General features: G+C 40.1%; 3 protein-coding genes across 9 annotated transcripts in view; 2 read left to right on the top strand and 1 right to left on the bottom strand.

The window, feature by feature from the left end:
* Window positions 1-4266: 4266 nt before the first annotated feature.
* lrrc57 (leucine rich repeat containing 57) lies at window positions 4267-9458 on the top strand. Its single transcript, XM_053509298.1, has 6 exons — window positions 4267-4492; window positions 4816-4919; window positions 5242-5377; window positions 5494-5762; window positions 5951-6136; window positions 8548-9458. Exons 2-6 carry the CDS (start codon window positions 4836-4838, stop codon window positions 8587-8589), a joined length of 717 nt encoding a protein of 238 aa, XP_053365273.1. The 5' UTR covers window positions 4267-4492; window positions 4816-4835; the 3' UTR covers window positions 8590-9458.
* A 1591-nt stretch (window positions 9459-11049) lies between these two features.
* On the bottom strand, window positions 11050-17220 carry brms1la (BRMS1 like transcriptional repressor a). 2 transcript variants are annotated; one of them, XM_053510575.1, is made up of 11 exons: window positions 17017-17220; window positions 16329-16489; window positions 15611-15701; window positions 15243-15370; window positions 14975-15054; window positions 14775-14871; window positions 14612-14701; window positions 14396-14460; window positions 14230-14269; window positions 11804-11950; window positions 11050-11492 (listed from the first exon to the last, which is right to left on the bottom strand). In XM_053510575.1, the coding sequence occupies exons 2-11, from the start codon at window positions 16462-16464 to the stop codon at window positions 11485-11487; spliced, it is 882 nt and encodes a 293-aa protein (XP_053366550.1). In that variant the 5' UTR covers window positions 16465-16489; window positions 17017-17220; the 3' UTR covers window positions 11050-11484. The 2 variants fall into 2 exon arrangements, with proteins under 2 accessions (XP_053366550.1, XP_053366549.1); XM_053510574.1 differs by having other exon boundaries at window positions 11821-11950.
* A 1474-nt stretch (window positions 17221-18694) lies between these two features.
* Window positions 18695-23761, top strand: part of ralgapa1 (Ral GTPase activating protein catalytic subunit alpha 1) — a 54749-nt gene continuing 49682 nt past the window's right edge. For 5 of the 6 annotated variants that reach the window (XM_053509233.1, XM_053509228.1, XM_053509232.1 and 2 more), the window contains exons 1-4: window positions 18695-19133; window positions 22827-22937; window positions 23083-23132; window positions 23365-23422. In XM_053509233.1, the coding sequence (XP_053365208.1) occupies window positions 19028-19133; window positions 22827-22937; window positions 23083-23132; window positions 23365-23422 (325 nt within the window). In that variant the 5' untranslated portion in view covers window positions 18695-19027. The remainder of the gene's footprint in view (window positions 19134-22826; window positions 22938-23082; window positions 23133-23364; window positions 23423-23761) is intronic. The other variant, XM_053509227.1, reaches the window with a different exon arrangement.

The following is a 23761-nucleotide window of genomic DNA, read 5'->3' as shown; positions in this document are numbered from 1 at the left end:
GTTTTTTATTTGTTTAATTGAGTTTATTATCCCCTGTTGGCTCGAACACACGTTCAAAAGTTTCTCATTTCAAGGTGAGCTTTGCATCAGGAAGGAGCACCTGAGCATCTGATCTCCTGACCTGATTAATCTTTGATTGGGATCACCATGACAACCGTCGCAATCCTGTTTGTCCTGTTTTTAGGTAACAATCGTCTCTTAATTAGAAAGCTTGACTACTGTAAAACTGCATCATATCGAAAGATAAATATTTAACCTTTTAAAAATATTTTGAACTCTCTCTGTCAAAACCTTTACATTTAAGAGAACTAAAAATGTCGATTTATGTCAACAGGTGTAAGATCAGAGCTAAATTATTTGCTAATATTAACGTATATTTGATATAAAATGTTGATGAAGAACAAACATTCTTTGTGAAACTCTTTAACTTAATCTTGAGACGTTTCCTGTATTTGCTTGAACTTGGGCACGGAATTCAGGTGGTCTTATGTTTGCAATGTCGTTTTTTTTCTTTCTGCACAAACTCACTATTTCCCATCACTTCTGCGTGACTGGAGTTAACTAGCTTAACTGTTGGCTTGGTTCTCCCTATAGACCTGACTCTGTCTCTCTCAAGACTCCTAGTTATCATTAGGATTAAGTAAAGGAGTCCCACGTCCCTGGTCTGAATCCCTGATCTACTAATTTGCCTGATATTTGCCTAATAATAAAAAACAACCAGGAAAACATACTAGCTGGGTTTATAAAGAGGATTCTGTATTTCATTGGTGGCTGGTGCAAAAGTTTTTGGCGGGAGCAAACTAAATTAAAATTAAACTTTTAATAATTTCCCGAAAAAAGCAATAAGAAGTGCTGGAAAGGCACCGAGTGTGTTTGTCCGACACCCTGCAAACATGAACACAAAAGAACGTAATACACTTTAGATTTTTTTTCATTGTAAATAACTATATTAGGAAATACAGCGGAATATTGTGACTAAATGACTTCATTTCATTATTAAAATAAATAATTATAATGTTAAATAATTACATGTTAAAGTAACATTCTTCTCTGCCTAACTTTAAGGGGGTGGCGTCCCAGCGCCCCTTATTGAAAGGCCGCCACTGCACAGTAATATTTTCTCCCTCAGCTTTTTCGCCTTCGGTCCTGAGCCGTCACACGACATTCCATGTGATGAGACACAGAGGTTTGAACTACACTCAAGCTCGGGCAGCTTGCAGATCGAACTACACTGACCTCGCCACGGTGTACACTGACAGGGACAACGAGGTACTGAAAAAAATGTCCGCCTCTGACATTTTCACTGGCTGGTACATCGGGCTCTATCGCAGTCACCCCAGTGAGAAATGGTCTAATGGCAATGATGTGAGATTCAGCAATCTTCAAGGATTGTGTGGAGAATCAGCCTGCTGTGCTGCCATGAAGCCTGGAGATGGAACATGGGAAAGTCTGCATTGCCAGCAGACAAGAAACTTTATGTGCTATGAAGGAGGTAAAGACCAGAACAGACAACTGGTACCAATCTAAATTGAATTCACTAACTGATGTCCTTTAATCAAATGTCTCTATGATTTAATCTTCACAGGTGTTCATCAGGGCAAAATTAGTTATCATTTAATCTCTGAGAATCTGACCTGGTACGAGGCTCAGCGATACTGCAGGAGGAACTACATGGACCTGGTCAGCGTCGCAGATCAGCAGCAAAACACAGATGTGCAAAGAGAAGGGTTAAAGAGCAGCACAGCATTCTGGATCGGCCTCCTGTGGGACGACTGGGAGTGGTCTGACGGGGGACGCTCTGCCTACAGAGATTGGGATAGGAACAATCCTCAGCCACTAGACAACTGTACAGTGCTGCAAGGGAAATGGGTGTCAAGTCTATGCACTAGCCAGTACTTCTCCCTTTGCTACCAGAGTAAGTACTGACTTCACACTGAGCAAACACTGTAATTTCATGTCTCACTGAGATCCCTCTAAACTCTTAACTCAACCTGTTTTTTATATCTATCAGCATCCGTCCATGTAAGTGATGTGGGTATGAGCTGGGAGAGAGCTCTGGAGTACTGTAACCATGGCAACAGGGCCGGGATCCTCCACATCGACTCGGCTGCTGAACAGGAAGAGCTGGAGTACGAGCTCAGACGGAGACATGTCCCTGCTGGGTCTCTGTGGGTAGGGCAGTCACATGGCTCTGAGGGACACTGGAGTGGAGTGAGACAGACAGGATCTCCTCTGTCTCACTGTCCCGAAGACACAAACACCACCGGAGCGGCACCGGAATATAGGCTGAACACCGCTGAACTCAGAGTTGTGTGTAAAGTGAAGTCTCCCTTATCTATAATCTAATGGAGTCAAGTTATAAAAATGTTTGTCAGATAATAAAGGGTTCCCGCTTCATAAAGATGGAACCCGAAAGGTTCTGCAGAGAAACAAAATTAATACACAGACAGGAAGTAGAAAGCTGGTTTTCTTCTGAGAGATGAGATCCTCTCACTGAGATGTTCTGAAAAGATTATTACGCTGGTGAATTTGTTTCTTGAATTAAATGTGACTGAAGCTATTTTACTGTACATGTTTAAAACAGAAACGGTTGAATACAAATTAAAAGCTTTTCTTTAATAACTCCACATGAAATATTTTGTAAGTGTGCTTGTTTTTTAAACAAATTAAACAAGATAACTAACTACCTCATTAAGGTGCAGTGAAAAGTATATGTCTCTTCCTGATTTAAAAAAAAAAGTGAAAAAGTACAAATAATAAAGGATCTGTGATAAAGTACATTTTAAATTTCACTTGCCACAAACAGGTCTATTTACGGTCAGACCTGTTGAATCAAGAAATAACGTGAATAGAACCAAAGTCTGACAAAATGAAAGAAAACTAAAATATCTCACATCATGCCATGATCTAAAGAAAAGGATGAGAAACAGCGTAATTGAGTACCAGTCTGGAGTCCCCCCTAAAAAATCAGGAAGGTGCAAATACTTTTTCACTGCACTGTAACTAACTAACTAACTAACTAATATAGAAACAAATAAATAGACCATAGAGTACATGAGAGAGAATAGTTACACAGCAGAGCTTTTATATTAAATCTAATTCAAATAAAAAATAAAGGTGATGCAGTGGCATAGGAGTTCGCCCTGTGTCCTCGTACCTTCAGCCTTGAGTTTGTTTTTATTATTAGAAATATTATAAATATTATTTGCACTTTGCTGCATATATTTTTTGTTGTTTTCTTTCGAGATCCAGACCACTGAAAAAAAAGAGAAATAGAATAATGTGCAACAATCTGTAGCCATATATTGCTTGATTAAACATTAAATTGTATCATGTTTGTATGGAATCATCAGCGTTGTGTATCCAAAAACAGATCATCCCAGTCAGGAGTAAAAAAAAATTTGGGGGCGCAAAACAAATTAAAATTAAACATTTAATAATTGCCTGTAAATAGCTATATAAAGTGCTGGAAAATCACCGAGTGTAACCTCGGCCACGATCACTTAATTGACTGCTGCTTAATTAGAAGATCAGGTCGATCTGGTCTCTTTAACTTTTTTCTTTACTTTGCTTCATCTGATCGCCTTACGAAGGGAGATTTTAGCAAAGAAATGACAGAATTTCCTCTCATATTTATCTGGCTTCCACGTCAATCACTATTTAATAGATTAACCATAATGCGCACAGTGCTGCATTCTTCTCTGCCTAACTTCAAAGGGGCGGCGCCTCTTACTGATCGACCGCCGCTGCTCTAAACCATGATAAAGCGAAAATAAAATGTAAATGAGCCTCTTCCTCGTTTCTCCACCAGATGTCACTAATGCGCACAATTTGCCCAACACGTTCTACTAATTAAACTTTTCTTGTATTATTATTTGAAAACTCTTATTCATTACAGCATACTATAATATAATATAATATAATATAATATAATATAATATAATATAATATAATATAATATAATATAAGTTCTTTCTTCACATATACTTTCAAATTTCTTACAATTCCTAACTTGTTTAAAAACACTGCCATACGTAATCCTGCAGCGCCGCCTTTTGGATCATAAAAAAATCTTTCGTCTCAGTTGAAGTTGTTGCTGCATACAGACGTTTATTTTCCCTACCCGTATCCTGACAACTTCCGCCTTAATCAACCGTCAGCTCTCACGTAACAGACCTTAACAGTCCAATCCGTGGCCTCACTTTAGCACAACCAACCAATCCGCGCAAAGGAGGCGGAATTTGTCGGAATGCGGGTTGATTTTAAATTAATACTTTGGTGTGTACGTCAGCTAGCTTGCTTGCTTGCTAGCACTTTCCACGCTCTGGCTGTTTTTCTCTAACATTTCATCATTCTATCTGAGAAATACTTCTTCTCATGTGTGAGTTGAAGTGAAATTTAGTGCTATTCCGGACCTTATATATTCAGTTTGGATCGTTTTTATATTAGCTTTGCTACAGGAGTTAGTTTAGCTGGCTAACAAGCTAGCTAGGTAAGTAAATATTATTATTATTATTATTATTATTTCATAATGAAAAGTTTTTTTTTCTTTAGATTACTATTTAGATATGGCTTGTAGTTTAAATAATTGTATTAAAAGTCGTTAATCTCTTGCTGTTGAGATTAGTAGCTGTAGTTGGTGGTGTCTCAATCGGCGCTTTGAGGAACAGGGAGTGCACACGCGTCATTCTCCCACACCCCTCAGTAGCGCACGTGTACAGACAATCCACACCCATTTGGAACACAGCGCGTGTAAATACGCCTGTATAATCCATTAGAAAGGAAACAGAGGAGATACGTGTGTGTGTTTTGTAGAGTAAAGAGACGCAGTGTAAATGGGGAACAGCGCTCTCAAAGCTCACCTGGAGACCTCAGAGAAAACTGGCGTGTTTCAGTTAACGGGCAAAAACCTGCAGGAGGTAAACAAACACACAAACAAGTAAACAATAAACAAAAATTCATCATTGCATATTTTGGATGCTTTCTGTGTTTTAAAATGTGGAAATAAATAAAAAAAAACAGGAGTTAGAAGGTGTATTCAAACTTTTGACTGGTAGTGTATGTCTAAACTGACTCGGAGGCTCTGACTCTCTGAACATGGGCTGAATTTTCATCACTGGGTTTCCTGAATCAACTCGCCGATGCAACATTATGTGTCGTGACAGGGATCTGTATGTAGTTGTGGGCATGTTAAACAGCTGTTACACACTAAATATATTTCCTGTGTGTGATGATGTGCAGTTTCCAGAGGAGTTACAGCGGCTCACTGGGAATCTGCGCACTGTCGACTTGTCCAACAACAAAATCGAGACACTGCCTGCATTTATAGGAAACTTCCAGCAGCTGAAGAGTCTGAGCATCAGCAACAACCGCCTGGGTGAGAACCCGCTCGCGTTAATGACGCTCACACTCAACATTAATCAGATAACAAAACAGTAAGTGAGCTTGTGTATAAAATTACTTTATATAAATTGTATGTATGTGTGTATGCAGCCAGTCTCCCTGCTGAGATGGGGAAGCTGAGGAAGTTGGAGACGTTGGTGTTGAACGGTAATCAGCTCTCTCAGCTCCCCGCCTCGTTCTCTCAGCTCAAAGCCCTGCGCACTCTCAACCTCTCGGCCAATCAGTTCAGACAATTTCCCTGCAGCCTCGGCTCTCTGCGTCAGCTCGACGTCCTCGACCTGTCCAAGAACCACATCCAGAATGTTCCTGCCGAGGTGTCGGAGCTGCAGGCCATCGAGATCAACCTTAATCAGAACCAGGTCCGTCTGCTCACTTCTGTACTCATACTTCTGCACACGGGACATCTTTTGAGAATATTTATTATATTTAATGTTTAATAATTATTAACATTGCCAGTTCTGAACCAGCTAGTGTTCTGCTTCTGTGTTGTAATCTGCCGCTGCTCTGCTCTGTAGTGACGCACTGTGTTCACTGTGCCGTGTTCCAGATTTCCATTTTGTCTCCTGATGTTTCTCGGTGTCCAAGACTGAAGGTGCTCAGGCTGGAGGAGAACTGTCTGGAGCTGTCCTCCATTCCCTCCTCCATCCTCACACACTCCAGTGTATCTCTGCTCTCCGTCGAGGGAAACCTGTTTGAGGTCAAGAAGCTGCGTGACCTCGAGGGATACGATCAGGTAATGCTTAAAAACACACGCACACAAACACAGAGCATGAATAAGCAACACAACTTCTGATTATATGATGTTGCATCATAAGAGTCTTCACACTGCACTTCACACAGCAGATAGAGATTTTTTGGTCTTTGTCTTTCATGTTGTTGTTTTTATGATTATTATTATTATTATTATTTTTATAATATTTTAACAATATAAAAAACAGGAAGTGAACATTAAAGCATTGAAGTCCTGCTCAGATGAAAAAGCTCTTTTTTTGAATAGTTTTTAAGCTCTTCTATTAATAATAATTATACATCTTATTCATGTAGTGCGTTTTATGTTGATTAAAATTGAAATACCAAAAATGTATTATTTACTGCATATTTAAGTTTACTGCAGTAAAAATATCATCCCTCGCTCTTGCCTTTCACTCGTTTCGCACCGTCTCTCACTCAGAGTGTAAACACTGAAGGTTTAAAAGTTAAACAAAAGGAACCTGGGTTTGAATATTTCCAAAACAGTCGTTGTTGTTGGTCTTTCGGCTTCTTCCAGCAAGGGGTCGCCACAGCGAACACTTGGTCCGCACATGCAGCTTGGCACAGGTTTTACGCTGGATGCCCTTACTGATGGTCTATTTTACCCGGGCTTGGGACCGGCACTGTATCCAGTGGCTGTGGTTTGGGCACTGGCTGGGAATCGAACCCGAGCCCTGCGCGTGGCAAGTGAAACACCTACCACTGAGCCACCAGAGCCCCATTTCCAAAACAGTAGTGAAGATCGTAAATAAAAACACACTCAGGAGGAGTCTGGGATCATTTCACTTCATTTCTTAATTATCCATTTAATTGAAGCCAGTATCTCAGTGCTGATTAGTCCTTCTGCATCACTCACACTTTAGTAAAATCATAAATGTGTGACAGGCACAGACACACACACACACATAATTTAATATGTTTTATATGTTAAGAGTGTAGTTACAGGATTCACCAGTCACCACAGTATATAATATCAAAATACCTTCATGCCGATTCAGTTAAGTTTGCAATTCTGTATAATGATTTTATAAAAATCCAGATTCAATTTTTACCTTTTTCATTAAATTATTTGTACAATTTTAAACTTTTTAAAAAGTTTAATGAGTAATTCAATGTAGTCAGTTTCTTATAACATTAGTTTTCTAATTTAAAAAACCAAGCGCAGCATTTAAACAATACAAACTTCAAATACAAGTTTAACGTTTAACTTAGATTTTAACATTTATTTTAACTAATTAAACAAAAAGCTATTGGTCAAAAAAGCAGCATGTATACCTGTCATTCGTAATATTTATTATTTCTAAACAAACTTAGCAAATAGTACACTCCTACCACACAGGGTGAAAATGTGTAAATAGTTCAGAGTGCACTGCCTGTAGGATTATAAAGAAACACTGATGTTTTACCTCTTCAAATGCCTCCAAAGTCTCAAAACTCAATTTGACAGTGAGCACACGGTTTTCGACTAATTAGCGCATGCTGTATTTTGCATAAGTGTGTGTAATGAGTGGGTGTAAGAGTAATTCTCACACAGAATTTTGAGGAAAAAAAGGCAAATTGAACTCTTTTAACAAGCGCAATTTTAGGCAATTTTTGTCAGAAAATACGTTTGTTATGCTACTCAAAAGATTCTGTGCTCAGAGGTATGTGAGTACAAATAATTTGTATCTGCGGCTGAGTTCATCACTGTTATAAATGTAAAAAAAAAAAAAGGAAATGAATAATACGTGAATTGCCACACAAAAGGATCGCTATTCCTTACTGAATCCGCCCACCGGCTAGGCACCTAACCAGAGCTATCAGGAGGAAGATATAGTTATTGAGGGGCAAATATTACATATAAACATTGAGCTTTTTCGGTTATTGGTAGTTTAGACCTGTTTTAAAATAGTCACAAATGAATAAATCTACATCAATTAAGATCACATGTCATTAAAGTTCAGGTGCCTGTTTAAGCCTGTGTAGATAATTTTGTTACAAAAACACACAAATATCAAAGTGAAATGTGCTGCAGGTCTATGTCTAAACATTTTTTGTCCTTTGTCTAAAATGGCGTTTAATAATTTAAAAGGCAGAGAATTTAATCACATGCGTAAATTAATTTAACCATTAAAATTATTCTGCTGCCACCTTGTGGTCAAAGTACAATAATGCAAAAATAAAATATAATCCACAGAATGGATAGATGTTCACATTAATCTGTACATTTACCACGTTTAACACACAGGGTGTATGGTGACCTGAACATTCAGATTAAATATAAATGTATAACATTATGAATATTCTTGTGCCTTATAGTGCCTGTGATGTGTTGTGTGAACCTGATCTGTGCCATGGCTGTATGAATTGTGTTTCCTGATCACTGATTTTTTTTTCTTTTTTAACTTTTTACAGTACATGGAGCGCTTCACTGCGACGAAAAAGAAATTTGCATGAAAGACAAAAATAACTAAAAGCAACCTGGTAACTGGGGACATGACAATAACAACAGAAAAAAAAACATTTCAGTGAAGGTTCAAACTCAAGCACTGCGTTTCTGGTGTACGGAAAAAGTCAGTGAGGAATAATGAAGAAAAAAAAGGATGTCTGGAAGTGAATCTGAAGGAGTGATAATGATTATAACAGATTGTGTGTAAAGACTGTAATGCACAACGAGCAAAATCCTAACAGCCTCAGGCCTGTTAATTCGTTTTATGTTAAAGTTAATTTAATTTATGATAATCTACAGAACTCTATGACTAATACCCCTCTCTCACTTTCTGTCTCTTTCTGTCTACATCTATGTCTCTTTCTGTGTTTATTGGTTTATACAGTTACTTGAAAAACTTAAAGCTACTGTAGTCACACCCAGTCCCTGAAACGTTTATTGAATAAGAGCCATTTTACTGACTGTTACCTTTAACATAGACCTCTTATCAATGTCTTATTAACATTTTATTAACATCTTATTAATACTAACACCTTAAAACACCTTTATTGCATGCGTGTTCACGCTTCACAGTTCATGGTCTGGAACAAGCTGTGTCTCAACACTCAACTATACAAAATATGCAAAAAACATACACTGCAAAAATATATGTATATTGGTTCCCTGTCCTGTGTCCTGCTTAAACCTTTTTATTATTATTTTTGCATGGTAAAGGAGGACAAGCCGTAATGCTGTGGACATGACGGTGATCTTGATGTGAAAATGAAATATTAGCACAGGCCTGAACTACATTGTGCACTGTTTAAATTTGTCATATTTAATATAATATAATAAATACAAATGTAAATATAATAATAAATACAAATATAAATCTTAATGTGTATATGGTCATTGTGTGTGTATGTATGGGTGCGAATAATAAAAAAAAATAACGACCCCATTTAAAACCTTAACTTTCTCTAAAATAGCAAATGTAGCAAAATCAGTAGATCATGTATATTGGATATTTATTAATACAAAAGTCCAATAAGCACCAGAGCTAATCAGTCACACAGTAGTGTAGTAGTAAGTGTCACGGCTTCTGTTGTGTGACGTCCCTGGTCCAAGTCTGTGTGTTTTAGTTTAGCTGTAGTGCAGTTCCTAATATTAAAATGAACCTTGAGTTAGACCTCTCCTCCTGAACAATTTATTGTCTTGCTTGCTTTATTGTCGCGAGTCCAATAAACACCACGACAGTTCGGCCCTACACTAGTATAGTGGTTACTGTTGGATGCTGGTGTTTGATGTCCCTGGCTCAAAGAAAGATAGATAGAAAGGACCCTGTCATTGCACTGTACAGGTACTTAACAACAAAATGCAATTTTAATTTGTAAATGTAGTAGTTTATACATCAGTGCATTGGTATTATGCAACTTACAAGGTACAAGTTAAATACATTGGTTTATATGTATGCATATAATAAAACTCGTGTCTGTACACGTGAAGATAAGATTACACCATTAAACACCATTAGTTCATCTTAAAATTCAACATATGGCATATTACAGTTTTTTCAATACCTGTTTATGAGTTTGCAATTGAAATCTATTGCAAATCTAAACGCAATCTCACACCTTAATTCCTTACGATTCACGGTAACATAAAAATTTAATTCCAAAATTCAACATATTATATAGCATATGTGATAATGTGCAGTAACTGCAGAATATATAATGCAATGAAGTGGAAAAGTTATACTGTGTTATACAGGTTGCCCGCGGCTCTACCCGTGTACAGTATGACATGTTTACCCAGGGCTCCGCCTGTGTGCTACTATTACCTCCGAATAGTGTGTGCAGTCAAATTGATGCCATTCCTGCCATGACTGCTTTATAATAACTCCATTATAATATTTTCATACAGATGTGAGATTTAATGAATTTAATATAGCTACTTTAACATCCAGTCTACAAAATTCAGTTGAAACTTTCTGTTGTTAGGGAAAATCCAGAATGTTTCTCCTCCCCCCAAAATCTATTTCTGAAAATTCTTAGGAATTTAAACCACTTTAGGAATAAAATGAATTTTAATCTTCGTGTTAAATTCAGTCTGACCCCACCGTGTTAGAGGAAGGCAGCTCTGTGGCTCGGGTTGAAGAATCTGTTGTGTTAGATCTTGGATCTCTGTATCTGATCTTATTTCAAATTAAGCAATTTCTCTCTGGGATTAATAAAGTTATTTGAATCTTGAATTTGAATTTTTAGGCCTAAAGCCAGTTCCAGACGCTCGCTGCTGAGTAAACAGATTAATCAGTGATTTTAATGTGTCAGTTTTTATCACGTAATGCTGAGGATGTTTTCTTTGTAATAACAATGTTAAATGAAATGACAGCAGAAGCTCAGTACACTGTGACGCTGCTCTGCAGCTCAGCCGTCTTCACATACCCTCGTATTCATTTAAATGCTGTAACGATTAAAAGAGAACTCAGCTGAGTGTGATATGAAACTTTAATAATGGCACATGGCTATAACAGATGTAAACATTGTTCTCTTTCTCTCTCAAAACACACACACGCACACACACACACACAAACAAACTCACAGGTAAGAGTAACACTGATCCATGTGGCAGCACATCAGAGTGGAGTGTATTTACAGAAAACGTAAAAAAATTAACAGAAAAATAACATCTGTAATAATGAAAACGGGGCATCATACACACTCAGTCACAAACACAAACGCACACGCATACACACACACACAAGGCAGTGGAGCAGGTGTTGAATACATGGACATGGTTCTCTCACAGGTTCTCTCAGGTGTGTTTGATGGTGTATTTGCCTTTCTGCAGCTGTGAGATGTAGAGCTTCGACTTGCTACCGTCTGAGCGCTTGAACCAAACTTCGTCATGATTTATAGTAGTTATTACAGCACTGTGGGAAAGAGAAAGAAAAATATAGATTAAGAAAGAGACGGACTCAAATTGCAATGGTTTGAGAGAGAGACAGACAGACAGAGAGAGAGAGAGAGAGAGAGACAGAGAAAGAGAGAGAGAGAGATAAGTCTCAGTGGTTTTCAGGCACCGGATGCAGGCAGACTGTAGCGGTTTAGTGGTGATGCGGTGTTGCCACGGTTACAGTAGCATCACCAATTCATTCACCACTCACTGTAGATACAGATACGGAGACAGGAAGTGGATGATCGTGCATGTGTGCGTGTGTGCTTTATTATAATATCACTTTACCACAATTGGAGTCGCACCTGGTGGGAAACTCGTCCTTCTTGTCGATGCAGATGTTTTGTCCCCGGCTGTACCACTCTCCATCGTACAGCAGCCGGCCTTCCTCGGAGCGAGCGCTGTGCTGCTGCTTTTCACTCTTAGACGAACAAACTGAAACACACAGCTACTGTCAAAAATTATACGCACTCTGACTGCAGAATTTATTTTAATTAACTTTTAGAAAAGACAAATATATAATTTTTCAAAATAATCTTCTTGCTTTTCCATGCGCTTTGTCCAACTGTCAACAAGCCTTCGTATTCCTTTCACAAAAATGTTTTAGGCTGAGCTAGGAATGAGAAAATGCACCACTGTCTCCAGTTCTTCATCAGAAGTGAATCTTCATCCTTGTAGTTCTGTTTTCATAGAACAGGTGAAAGTCTGATGGAGTGAGATCAGGAGTATAGGGAGAAAGCTTTAACATCAAAACAAAGTTTTTGTAGAATGTCAACAGAAGTTCGACGCTGTGAATTGTCATGCAAGATCACAGCGGCCTTGGATAGCAGCGTTAAAGCCGAGGTTAGGGCTTCAGCTCTTCAGCATTGTTGATTGTTGAACCTTTTTCCTGATAATGTTGCGATACTGGCCCTTGGGAATCATCAATTCTCCAGCTGATGGTTGACTTTTGAACTTTTTCTTTGTTGGCGATTGAGGACGTTTCCATTGCATACTCTGCAGTTTACTCTCAGGCTCGTAGTGACAAATCCACGTCTTGTCACCAGTAATGATCCTCTTTAAGAATCTTTCACCTGCCTTAAAGTAGCAGTCCAAATCTTTTTTTTGCAAATATCCAAACACTTACTCCATCCCGCACACAAAGTTATCAATAAATAACGGCACCAGGTACCCCCCGCCCCTTCAGACCGAATAAAAGTGCAAATCAGAAGTGGGGTATTTATTTTTGTTCGCCACGCATTTATAAATGAACTGATGTACCACGTTCACACCTGCACAGCAGTGACTGGGGAGCAGCGTTGAGGGACGTTACTTTTTAAAGTAACTAATTACATACAAAATTACTGTCTTTAATAAGTAATCAGTTACATTACAGCATTACTAGTACTTTTCCATTGCAGAAAATAAAAATTCTAAACTCTAAACTACAGCGGGGAAATTGTGGGTAAAATTGTGCACCGGGCTGCACAAATAAACCAGATCACCACTGCGCTATCCAGATAGTCGCGCTACGCCATCCACTGGGCCGCGCGGATATTTGGTTCAATCGGGTGCTACGGTTTCGTCCCACTTTTGATGTGTTTGGCTTCTCATACACTTCGACATTGGAAGAAGACGGTGCAGCAGCAGTGAGTTTGCTTACATGTGACGAAATCAACAACGAGGAGATTGTAAAGAATCTTGTAAAGGTCCATCGTACGTGGTGTGGAATTAGTTTGGGTATAAGAAAAGTAATACAAATGAGACGAACGTGATTTGCAAGGTATGCAAGTGCACTGTTTTAGCAAGTGGTGAAAACACGTCAAACCTTTTCTATCATCTGAAATCCAAGCATCCAAACAAATATGGCCAAAGTAAAAAAATGCGGCAAACCTCAGCAATTCACAGTTTAAATTTACAGTTTTAAAATTACATTATGTAAAACAGTTTTTTTGTGTTTGAATTTTTATTTATGCATTTTCAGATACAAATTACTATATTGAAATATCTAGCGTTATCAAGGTAGAAAATTTCTTCTACCATGATAGAAGATTTTGGTTATATCGCCAACCCCTACGATTCATCACGATTCACCGAGAGTTTTGGGGCTGTAATTAGGTTTCCACCTTTCCGCGCGTCGGTCCTCTCATAGTCAAACCGCATAGGTAAGATAGGGGCAGTAATAAACAGAGGGGGGTTGGTTATCGGGGACGGGGCTTGTAGGACAACTTTCACACACACACAAGGGATTGGGAATGACTGCTGTCCGGCTCACGGATAACATAAATTGTCTGAATAACGGATTACATTTTTGAAAATATAACCGAATAACTGAGTACTTAAATGGCGGACTTAACGCGTTAGGTTACTCATTACATCAAAAAAGTAATCCAAGTACTCTAACGTGTTACTGTGTAACACCAAACACTGCTGGAGAGACAGTACCCTTAAACTGGAAGTGCTGATAAGTCAGCGCAGCCAAAAGAAGTTTTAATACAACAGAGTGTGGATGATTTTTATAACACCCTCGTATAAAATAACTTTTAATTTCAATAAGATTTTAGAAGGTTTTTTTTTTTTAGCTAGATGAAACTGTCTAATTTTACACTGTGTATGTATACATGTATGATTAATATACTGTGTATGTATATATATATATATTTATACACACACACACACACATATATATAACCAAACTCCAACAGCAATTCAGATGAAGAAAGTAAAGACGTTACCATCAGGTTTGACTCGGTGAGGTCCCAAAGTGGCCATTGCCTGAAAATAGACCGTTTATAGAAAAGTGACAACGTGCTTGTTTATATTATCATACTAAAAGTCATATTATTTGAAAAAAAAAATATATATATACAAAGAAATTAAAAAGTGTGATGATTTCTGCACCTTTCGGATAGCGGTCCAGTCCTCCAGGATGTCCAGGTCATGCAGCATGTAAACGATATACGGCCGTGTGCAGGTTAAAGAACGTCAGACAGAATCGTAACATAATATGTATAGAATCGGCTTGAATTCTGTGCACGAACACCATGAAGTTAAATAAATGAAAATTGAATTTAATGTCTGCATTAAATACAGACGGAAACACATTGGAAAGGATATCAGACACCACTACAGGTTTCTTTTTCTTATCCGGACTGAAGGGATCTTTTTTCTTGTTTTTTCTTGACTGTAGTTCATCGTTCCAGAGCTCTGTACAACAAACAGACTGGAAGTTACATCCTGAACTTTATACTTCTTGATGATGATCATGATGATGATGTACCTGAGGTGATGTCTATACTGTGTCGGTCCTCCTCCAGACGTCTAATTTTTTCCTCCAGCTCAGTCTGGACCGTGTCGAACAGCAGCAGCTTCTCACTCTGAACACACAGACAATCACAGTCATCAAGATACACCAAATATAACACAAAAACATATCTGTGTGTGTGTGTGTGTGTGTGTGTGTGTGTGTATATTGCTAACCTCCCAGTGCTGAAACGCTGCCTGAGTCTCACAGTCATATTTATGTTTCACTGACTCCAAACACAGCTCTCTGTAGATACCTAAACACATACAAACATCATCATCATCATCATCAGTCGACCATTATAAAACAGTTACAAACAAGTAATCAGCAGCTTCTGACCAATCAGAATTCAATAGCAATAGAATTTTTTGTTCTGTAAAAGTCATTGTGTGTGTGTGTGTGTGTGTGCGTGCGCGTGTGCGTGCGCGTGCAGTATCGTGTTACCAGCGACTTTAGTTCTGATCTGCATGTTCTCCTGGAGGTTGGCAAGAGGTTCCAAATACTCGGGTGCTTTTCCTGAGATCACTTCCTGTAGTTTAGCATCAACCTGACTCAACCGCTCCTTATACAGCCTGGAAAACACACACACACACACAATCAGAACTATATTAATAAAAGTTAGTTTATGATAATTAATACTGCACCACAGGGACGGGACACACGTAACAGGGGCAGGAGTAGGGGAAAAGGTTGTAAAGAGCAGGGCGTGGATGGAAAGCAGGGTGTAAGAAGCAGTGTGATGCGAAGCAGGGGCGTGGGGGACAGGGGCGTGGCAAGGACGGTTAAACGTGGCTTCAGAATGGAGTACGCACTGATCCTTTAGGTCTGTAAACTGTTTCTCCAGGTTGGTCATTTCATCCAAACATTCCAATCGTCTCCGCTCACAGTCCTCATCGTCCATCTCTATAAAACACACACACACACACACACACACACACACACACAGTTTAACACTTTATACTCAAATAGACTTCTAGTAAATAAACTTTACTAAGAGTTTATTTATTGATGATTATTAATTACTACTGTATAAAAGATAAAATATCAACCGTAATGTAAATAAATAATCGGTAATAACTGATGAACGCTGCTTTTTTCTGTGGTTAAGGTAAAGAGAAACTCAGCAGTACTTACTATAACTCTTACAGAATACACACCTGTGCTGTTTCAGGAGTGCTCAAGTCATTGAACACACACTTCCACAACGTCACATAGCCTTAACCTACAGGGTGCCAAGACTTCTGCACAGCCCTGTATGTTTGTTGTTGTTTGTGGTGTTCATGGCAGTTTTTTTTTAAATATTTTGTATTTGTGGTATTGGTGATGCTGTGGGTGTTTTGGTGGTGATGAAGTTTGTTGTTTTGTCTGTAGTATCGAACACGGTATCTGTGCCGCATGCAGCTGGGACTCTGTGTTAGTCGAGGGGAATGTGGCGTTGGTGTTGTCTGTAGTGGTGGTGGCATTGTAGTGTCTGTGTGTGTGTGTGTGTGTGTGTGTGTGCGCGTGTCTGTGTGTCCGTTTTTTTTTTACCGGAGCTCTCTCCATCCTCAGAGCCGGATGAGGTGTCGGTGTCGTCCTCCTCTGAGCTGCTGCCTTCGTGCTCTCCGTAGTCCACCTCCATCTCCTCCTGAGCGCTCTCCTTCTTCTCCTTCGAGTGAACCGGCATCGTAATTACCTGCACAAACACTACACTATACACACACACACACACACACACACACAATTATACACTACACACAATACATTTACTACACACAAACACACACACAGACATACACAATACAAAACAAACATTATACACAGATACACCCTCCCACACACACACACACACAATATACACAAACATCATACACTACATACATCACACATTAACAGACTATACACACACGCACACGCAGACTATACACACACAGACTATACACACACACACACAGACTATACACACACACACACACACACAGACTATACACACACACACACAGACTATACACACACACACACACACAGACTATACACACACACGCAGACTATACACACACACGCAGACTATACACACACGCAGACTATACACACACGCAGACTATACACACACGCAGACTATACACACGCACGCACTATACTACACACGCAGACTATACATAAACACACAGACTATATATATACACATATATACACACACACACACCGTTAGCTCTCTCCGCTACAGTTAGCCACTTACCTGGTTTAAATCTACCGAGGCTCGCTCCTCGCGCTCATTCGCTTAGACATTTAAAACATTTAAATTCTGTCCTAAAACCGGAAGGACCTAAAATTAACTCAAATCTCCGGAAGTTAAACTCATCACCCGCGGAATCTACCAAGACAACGCTTCCAATGTTTGGCTAAAAATGCTTAACTAGCTTCTAGCCGAAGGGCCGACCGGTATCCTGGCGCCTACTGGGGCATTATGGGAAATGTAGTGTTTAAATATTGAATGGTTCCTTCTGCTCAGTAGCGTCTCTACTAGTAGAAAACTACATTTCCCTACAACATCGCGAGGCATGACCCTGATGTTTACAATAATTTGTTGTAGACCCAAGTAACCGAACGATGAAAAGTTCAACTACTGAAAGGTATTTAAAAGAAATGAAACTTTAGACTTGGATGAAAATTGATAGAACACGAATTTAGTATAAAAACTAAAGTCCTACCTGTATAAACATTTAAAATTTTTAAAAATGTAACATGAACAGTTATTCCTTTTTATTTTTAACAGCAAATGGAGGAAACTTTGTTTAGATGTTATAAACAACAAACCAAGATGATTGACCAAGGTAGTGTTTCTTATACTTGGAGGGTATTTGAAAACTCAAAAAGGAGCAAAGAATATTTACATTTAGGCATTTGGCAGACCCTCTTATCCAGAGCGACTCACAAAAAGTGCTTAGAAGTTTACTGGATCACTGGATAGATACTTACACTGGGTTACCAAGTTACTAACTGCCATCAGTCAAACACAATTGGGAAGTGTTTTATTTTTTTGGAAGGGGGGAATTAGTCCAAGTATTGAAGAAACAGATCCGTCTTGAGTCGAGGCGTAAAGATTATCAAAGACTCTGCTGAACAGGTTTTGGAGGTTTACTCCACCACCTAGGTGCCATAACAGAAAAGAGTCTTGATGACTGTCGTCCTCGATCCCTGAGAGATGGTGGGACGAGGCGAGCAGTGCTGGAGGATTGGTGGGAACGTGGTGCAATGCGTAGGGTGATTAGAGCAGAAAGGTAAATGAGTGCTGGGCCATTTTTAGCTTTTTAACCGAGCATCAGGATTTCGCAAAAAACAAGGTCAAGAGAATTCCCTGGGAGGTCGACTGTTTAGAGTTAAAGAGACAGAGTTAAGGAGAGGGAGAAGAAAGAGGATTGGAGTTTGTCAGAGGGTAGATTGAAATCTCCTAGAACAGTGAGAGGAGTGCTATAATAATATCATAATCATAATTTTTATACCACCAGAAAAGCATAAAATTCAAGGCACATTTAAAATGGAAGAAATATGTAAACATCCTTTTCATACATTTAATACTGAAATTACTGAACTCAGCATAGCCACCAGTAACTGTATGCGTGTTTAAAGGCTATTATCACTTTTCTTTACCACTTATTGAGTTAAAAACAAAGAAATAACACAGGCAAATATGTACAATTATTAAATACAACACAAAAAAAGATTTTCATGTACTAAAAATAGGTGTGTAATGAATATACATGTTGAATATGGAAAAATGTATATTCAGTTACTTTTGTCAGCTTTAATGCTCCAGGTTCAAATTACATTAGATTTTTTCTTGAAGAATTATATATATCAGTGATCAGCTCGATTGCTCTGGGATCGATTGAGTTGTTTTTGTCCTGCTTCTGTCCGCCATGTTGGGATCAGTTCAGTTAGGAGAGAGTGAGAGAAAGTGAGTGAGTGAGAGAGGGGTGTGTGTACTGTATATGTGTGTGTGTGTGAGCTGACTTTAGTCTAGCTACAAGGAATTAATTCGGTATATATTCTCTCTCTCTCTCTCTCTTTCTCTCTCTTTTCTGTCGGTTACTCCGAGCAGTAATGTCGCTCTCTCCTCCTGCTTTAGCGCGTGCTGTAGGTTTATCTGCAGCGCTGTGAGCGCGCGCGTCCCAGCCCTAAGGAAGAGACTACAGCAGGAATAAATCTCAGCTCCGCGCGCGCTCTCGGTCTCTGTCGGTTTAGGAATAATGTTCTCCAAAAAACCCCACGGAGATGTGCGCAAGTCCACGCAGAAAGTCCTGGACCCCAAAAAGGACGTCCTGACCCGACTGAAACATCTGCGCATCGTCATCGGTGAGTCTGTACCAGGCCCACGGGCTTCAGCTTCAGTCCTCACACACCTCAGACCGTTAGACTGTGGGACACTCGGACCGTTAGACTGTGGGACACTCGGACCGTTAGACTGTGGGACAATCGGACCGTTAGACTGGGGGACACTCGGACCGTTAGACTGTCAGACACTCGGACCGTTAGACTGTCAGACACTCGGACCGTTAGACTGTCAGACACTCGGACCGTTAGACTGTCAGACACTCGGACCGTTAGACTGTCAGACACTCGGACCGTTAGACTGTCGGACCGTTAGACTGTCGGACCGTTAGGCTGTCAGACCGTTAGACTGTGGGACACTCAAACTGTTAGACTGTTGGACACTCGGACCGTTAGACTGTGGGACACTCAAACTGTTAGACTGTGGGACACTCGGACCGTTAGACTGGGGGACACTCGGACCGTTAGACTGGGGGACACTCGGACCGTTAGACTGGGGGACACTCGGACCGTTAGACTGTCAGTCTGTTAGACTGTGGGACACTTAAACTGTTAGACTGTGGGACACTCGGACCGTTAGACTGTGGGACACTCGGACCGTTAGGCTGTGGGACACTCTGACCGTTAGGCTGTGGGACACTCAGACCGTTAGGCTGTCGGACACTCGGACCGTTAGGCTGTGGGACACTCGGACCGTTAGACTGTGGGACACTCGGACCGTTAGGCTGTGGGACACTCGGACCGTTAGGCTGTGGGACACTCGGACCGTTAGGCTGTGGGACACTCGGACCGTTAGGCTGTGGGATACTCGGACCGTTAGACTGTCGGACTGTCAGACTGTTGGATCATCAGACCGTCACATTATCAGATAGTTAGACCATCAGACCACCAGGCTACCAGACAATCAGACTATCAGACCACCAGACTATCAGACCACCAGACTATCAGACCACCAGACTATCAGACCACCAGACCGTCACGCTATCAGACCACCAGACCGTCACGCTATCAGACCACCAGTCTGTCACGCTATCAGACCACCAGTCTGTCACGCTATCAGACCACCAGTCTGTCACGCTATCAGACCACCAGTCTGTCACGCTATCAGACCACCAGTCTGTCACGCTATCAGACCATCACGCTATCAGATTGCTAGACCGTCACGCTATCAGACCGTCACGCTATCAGACCACCAAACGGTCACGCTATCAGACCGCCAGACTGTCTTGCTATCAGACCGTCACGCTATCAGACCGTCACGCTATCAGACCGCCAGACCGTCACGCTATCAGACCGCCAGACCGTCACGCTATCAGACCACCAGACGGTTACGCTATCAGACCACCAGACGGTCATGCTAACAGACCACCTAACTATCAGACCACCAGACGATTACGCATTTGTACTGTTTGCATAAGACTTCCAGCTAGATGATGTTATGTTGTGTGTGTTTGTGTGTGTGTGTTAATATGATCATGACCAGTGGTTTTCCTGAATAACCTCGTGCCCTGCAAGTTGTAATGTTTCTCAGCTCCCAGCACACCTCATTTAACACCTCAGCTAATTAATATTTATTTCACAAAGTGTGTTTGCGACAGAGCAGATTTAATTCGGCAATGTTTTATATTAACACACACATACACAGTAGGAGTGATGAGGTGGTGTAATGAAAACACATTTGTTTCCTGTAGCATCACGACTTTTACACCACAGATATGGGAGGCTTTACAGCTTTACCTCTAACTGTTACACGGTGCTCACACTGCAGACTCCTTCCATACCAGTTACAGAAACGTCTTCGTACAGAACACTTCCATGTCTGTAGAACGTGTGCTGTTCATGTCTCTGTTGTCAACATATTAATATAAACCTGTGCTTCTGTTAGAGCTGCTGTTATAGAGAATTCATTAAATTCTGACCAATTATAAATCAGAACCCCTTTCCAGAAGAAAGTTATTGAAGAGCCAGGGTCAGAAATATGCATTTCTCCAAGATATGTCATGTTCAAAATAAATCTTATGATTTCTAATAATGCACAGCACGCTGTTTCCCATCCTGTTAAGGCATTTTTGCATTAATCTATGTTTCTTCTTTTAATTAGGATTTTAAAGTTACAGTGCAGACTGAAAGTTTCCAAGTTTTCCAAATGCCACATACTATAGGTGTGGTTTTAATAAGCTGATGCGCCGTGGCTAATTTCTTAATTCAAAGTAGCTCAGTCTTTGTGTCTCCAGCGGACAGAGGATTTTGTTTCCCATGGCCTGAGAGTCATTCAGGTGCTTTTTGGAAAACTCCCAGCTGGAGAATGGCTTGTGTCTGTTTGTCAAGTGGAGTGCTGCAGTCATGGTTTTCTTTTTGTAAGGCTCTCGCATGTCCATAAGGGTATCCATCATGATGATATTTATACTGACCCTTGGGTTCTTGGCTCCCTCTCTGAGTTTTCCTATGTGGCCAGAGCTGTGTAGACTGTTGATTGTCCCAAATCTCTTGCGTTTGAGAATGATTGGGGGCTTTTATGCTCTTGGGTGCTTTTAATGCTGCAGAAAGTTTCTTATCTCCTTCTCGAGATCTGTGTCTTGACAATTTTGTCTCGCAGGTGTACAGTCAATCCTCCCAACCTCTCCTGGCTTTGTTTTCAGTCTGACATTCCCCATTTATGGTGACACCTTATGTCAACAGGTTTCTGCCTTTCCTAATTATGTCTAATGAAGTTAACACGGCTCAACTGCCATTACAGAGGGTCTGAATGCTTACATAAATAGGATCTTTTGGTCTTTAGTTTTTTACTAAAGTAACAAAACGCACCAAACAATTTTTTTTTGGTCATTGTGAAGTATTGTGTGTAGAATTACAAGAGAAAAGGGATTTGAATCTGTTTTAAGATGAGTGAGAAAGCTGAAGATAAACCAAGATAAAATAAAGCAATAGTTTTGGGGTTTACAAACTTATGCACATATGACCGAAAATGGATAGAGAGTCAGACAGTCACAGATGGTGCAGTTCATGAATAAAAGTAAGAGAAAGTGTGATTGGCTGTGTCCCAAATCCAGGTGTTGTTTCCTGATGGGTCACTGATGATGTTGTTACTCCTTCTGTGTGTCTTATGGGTGTGTCTGTACTGCTAGTGGGCGTGGCCTGTGTGCCTCTTTATAAAGTGTTATGAATGATTCTGTTCAGTTATTTTATTAACTTTATGATCCTTTGTGGTCTAAATGAGACTTGGGGGCGGGGCTAAGTCCAACCTCAGGGGCTCTGGGGGTCTCTAGTTCTGGGTGGATCTGTGGAGCGTTTCCTCCGGGATACGGGCAGGAAGCGCGAGAAACACAGAGCGTTGTGGGAGATTGTTCGAGTGCCTCAGCTTCCTGATGGACACAAAACATTTTACAAAAGTGTGTGTGTGTGTGTGTTTGTGTTTGTAAGAGAGCAACAGGGAGCATGCATTACAGAGATAAATGCCATTATGATTTTGTGTACCTACACACACACACACACACACACACACACACACATGTGTGTGTGTCTGATGTTCTTGATGAGAAAATCTCCAGGGTGATGATGTAATTTCCTGTTTGTCTACTAAGTGCTAATGAGTGAACAGAGTGTAGAGTCTGATTCCTTTGTGTGTGTGTGTGTGGGTGTGTGTGAAAAATATAAATATATTTATGTATAACATTATAATAATTTGTATTTATTTATTTTGTGTGTGTGTGTTTGTAGAAAACGCTGAGTCGGCTGAACTGAAACACTTCTTTGACCAGAATTACTCTCACATCTATTATGTCTTCTTCGAGAACTTTGTCAGTATTGAAGCGAACCTGAAACAGAAAGGTACACACACACATACACACACTTGAGTTTGCACAAGTATTTAATAAGTATTTATTTAACAGTGTTTGTTCATGAGTCTCATTGGAATCCGGAATTCATTATTTAATCGATCAGTTTCTGAATCGTGCCTCTGTTCTCTGCCCAGGCCATAAATCACTGAGGGAAGAGCTCGACTCCATTCTGTTCATATTTGAGGTAAAAAAAAAAAAAAAAAAAGCGCACACAAACACTCGCGCACACACACACACACACACACACACCTGTGTTTATAAAAAGTCTAATACTTTAGATAGAAACCAGGCCACTAAGTTCCTCCTCACTCTGCTTAGAAGGAACTTGCTATGTGTTTTCGTGTGTTAAATAATTAATACTATAAAGCACAATCTAATTTAGAAAGTACATATTTTTGTGTGTGTTTTTTAAACAGAAAATACTGCAGTTGTTGCCGGAGCGGATTCACGAACGCTGGCAGTTTCACAGCATCGGTGAGGAGTCTCTCTCTGTCTCTCTCTCTCTCTCTGTCTCTCTCTGTCTCTCTCTCTGTCTCTCTCTCTCTCTATCTCTCATGAGTGAAAGCAAACAGCCATGATCCAGTTTTCTCAGAGTCAGCATTTGATTTGATTGAGTTTATATTTTTTACCACAGATTCTGAAATAACTTTTTATGTTTTTTCTAATCAGAGTAGGCGGGGTTTCAGCACTGCCTGGGTAGGATTTGTCAGTGTGATCTGGCAACCCTGGGTCATATAACACATCAGTTGATGTAGTGTAGAATCTGGCAGAACACTGTCACTTTATTAGAAGCATGAAATGTTTGAGATCCTG

Source organism: Clarias gariepinus, chromosome 13 (genome assembly GCF_024256425.1).
Source record: "Clarias gariepinus isolate MV-2021 ecotype Netherlands chromosome 13, CGAR_prim_01v2, whole genome shotgun sequence".
Taxonomy (NCBI): domain Eukaryota; kingdom Metazoa; phylum Chordata; class Actinopteri; order Siluriformes; family Clariidae; genus Clarias; species Clarias gariepinus.
Note: the sequence above shows the minus strand (reverse complement) of the source record. Positions and strands in the feature narration are given on the sequence as shown.

Bases quoted from the DNA above. Each gene is read 5' to 3' on its own strand.
- lrrc57 (XM_053509298.1), top strand. From the start codon at position 4,836: ATGGGGAACAGCGCTCTCAAAGCTCACCTGGAGACCTCAGAGAAAACT. The intron at 5,378-5,493 runs GTGAGAACCCGC...GTGTGTATGCAG, and splicing joins CATCAGCAACAACCGCCTGG to CCAGTCTCCCTGCTGAGATG. The intron at 6,137-8,547 runs GTAATGCTTAAA...AACTTTTTACAG, and splicing joins ACCTCGAGGGATACGATCAG to TACATGGAGCGCTTCACTGC.
- brms1la (XM_053510574.1), bottom strand. From the start codon at position 16,464: ATGCCGGTTCACTCGAAGGAGAAGAAGGAGAGCGCTCAGGAGGAGATG. The intron at 14,461-14,611 runs ATATCCTTTCCA...TAACCTGCACAC, and splicing joins GAAACCTGTAGTGGTGTCTG to GGCCGTATATCGTTTACATG. The intron at 14,270-14,395 runs GTGCAGAAATCA...GTCTATTTTCAG, and splicing joins ACTGGACCGCTATCCGAAAG to GCAATGGCCACTTTGGGACC.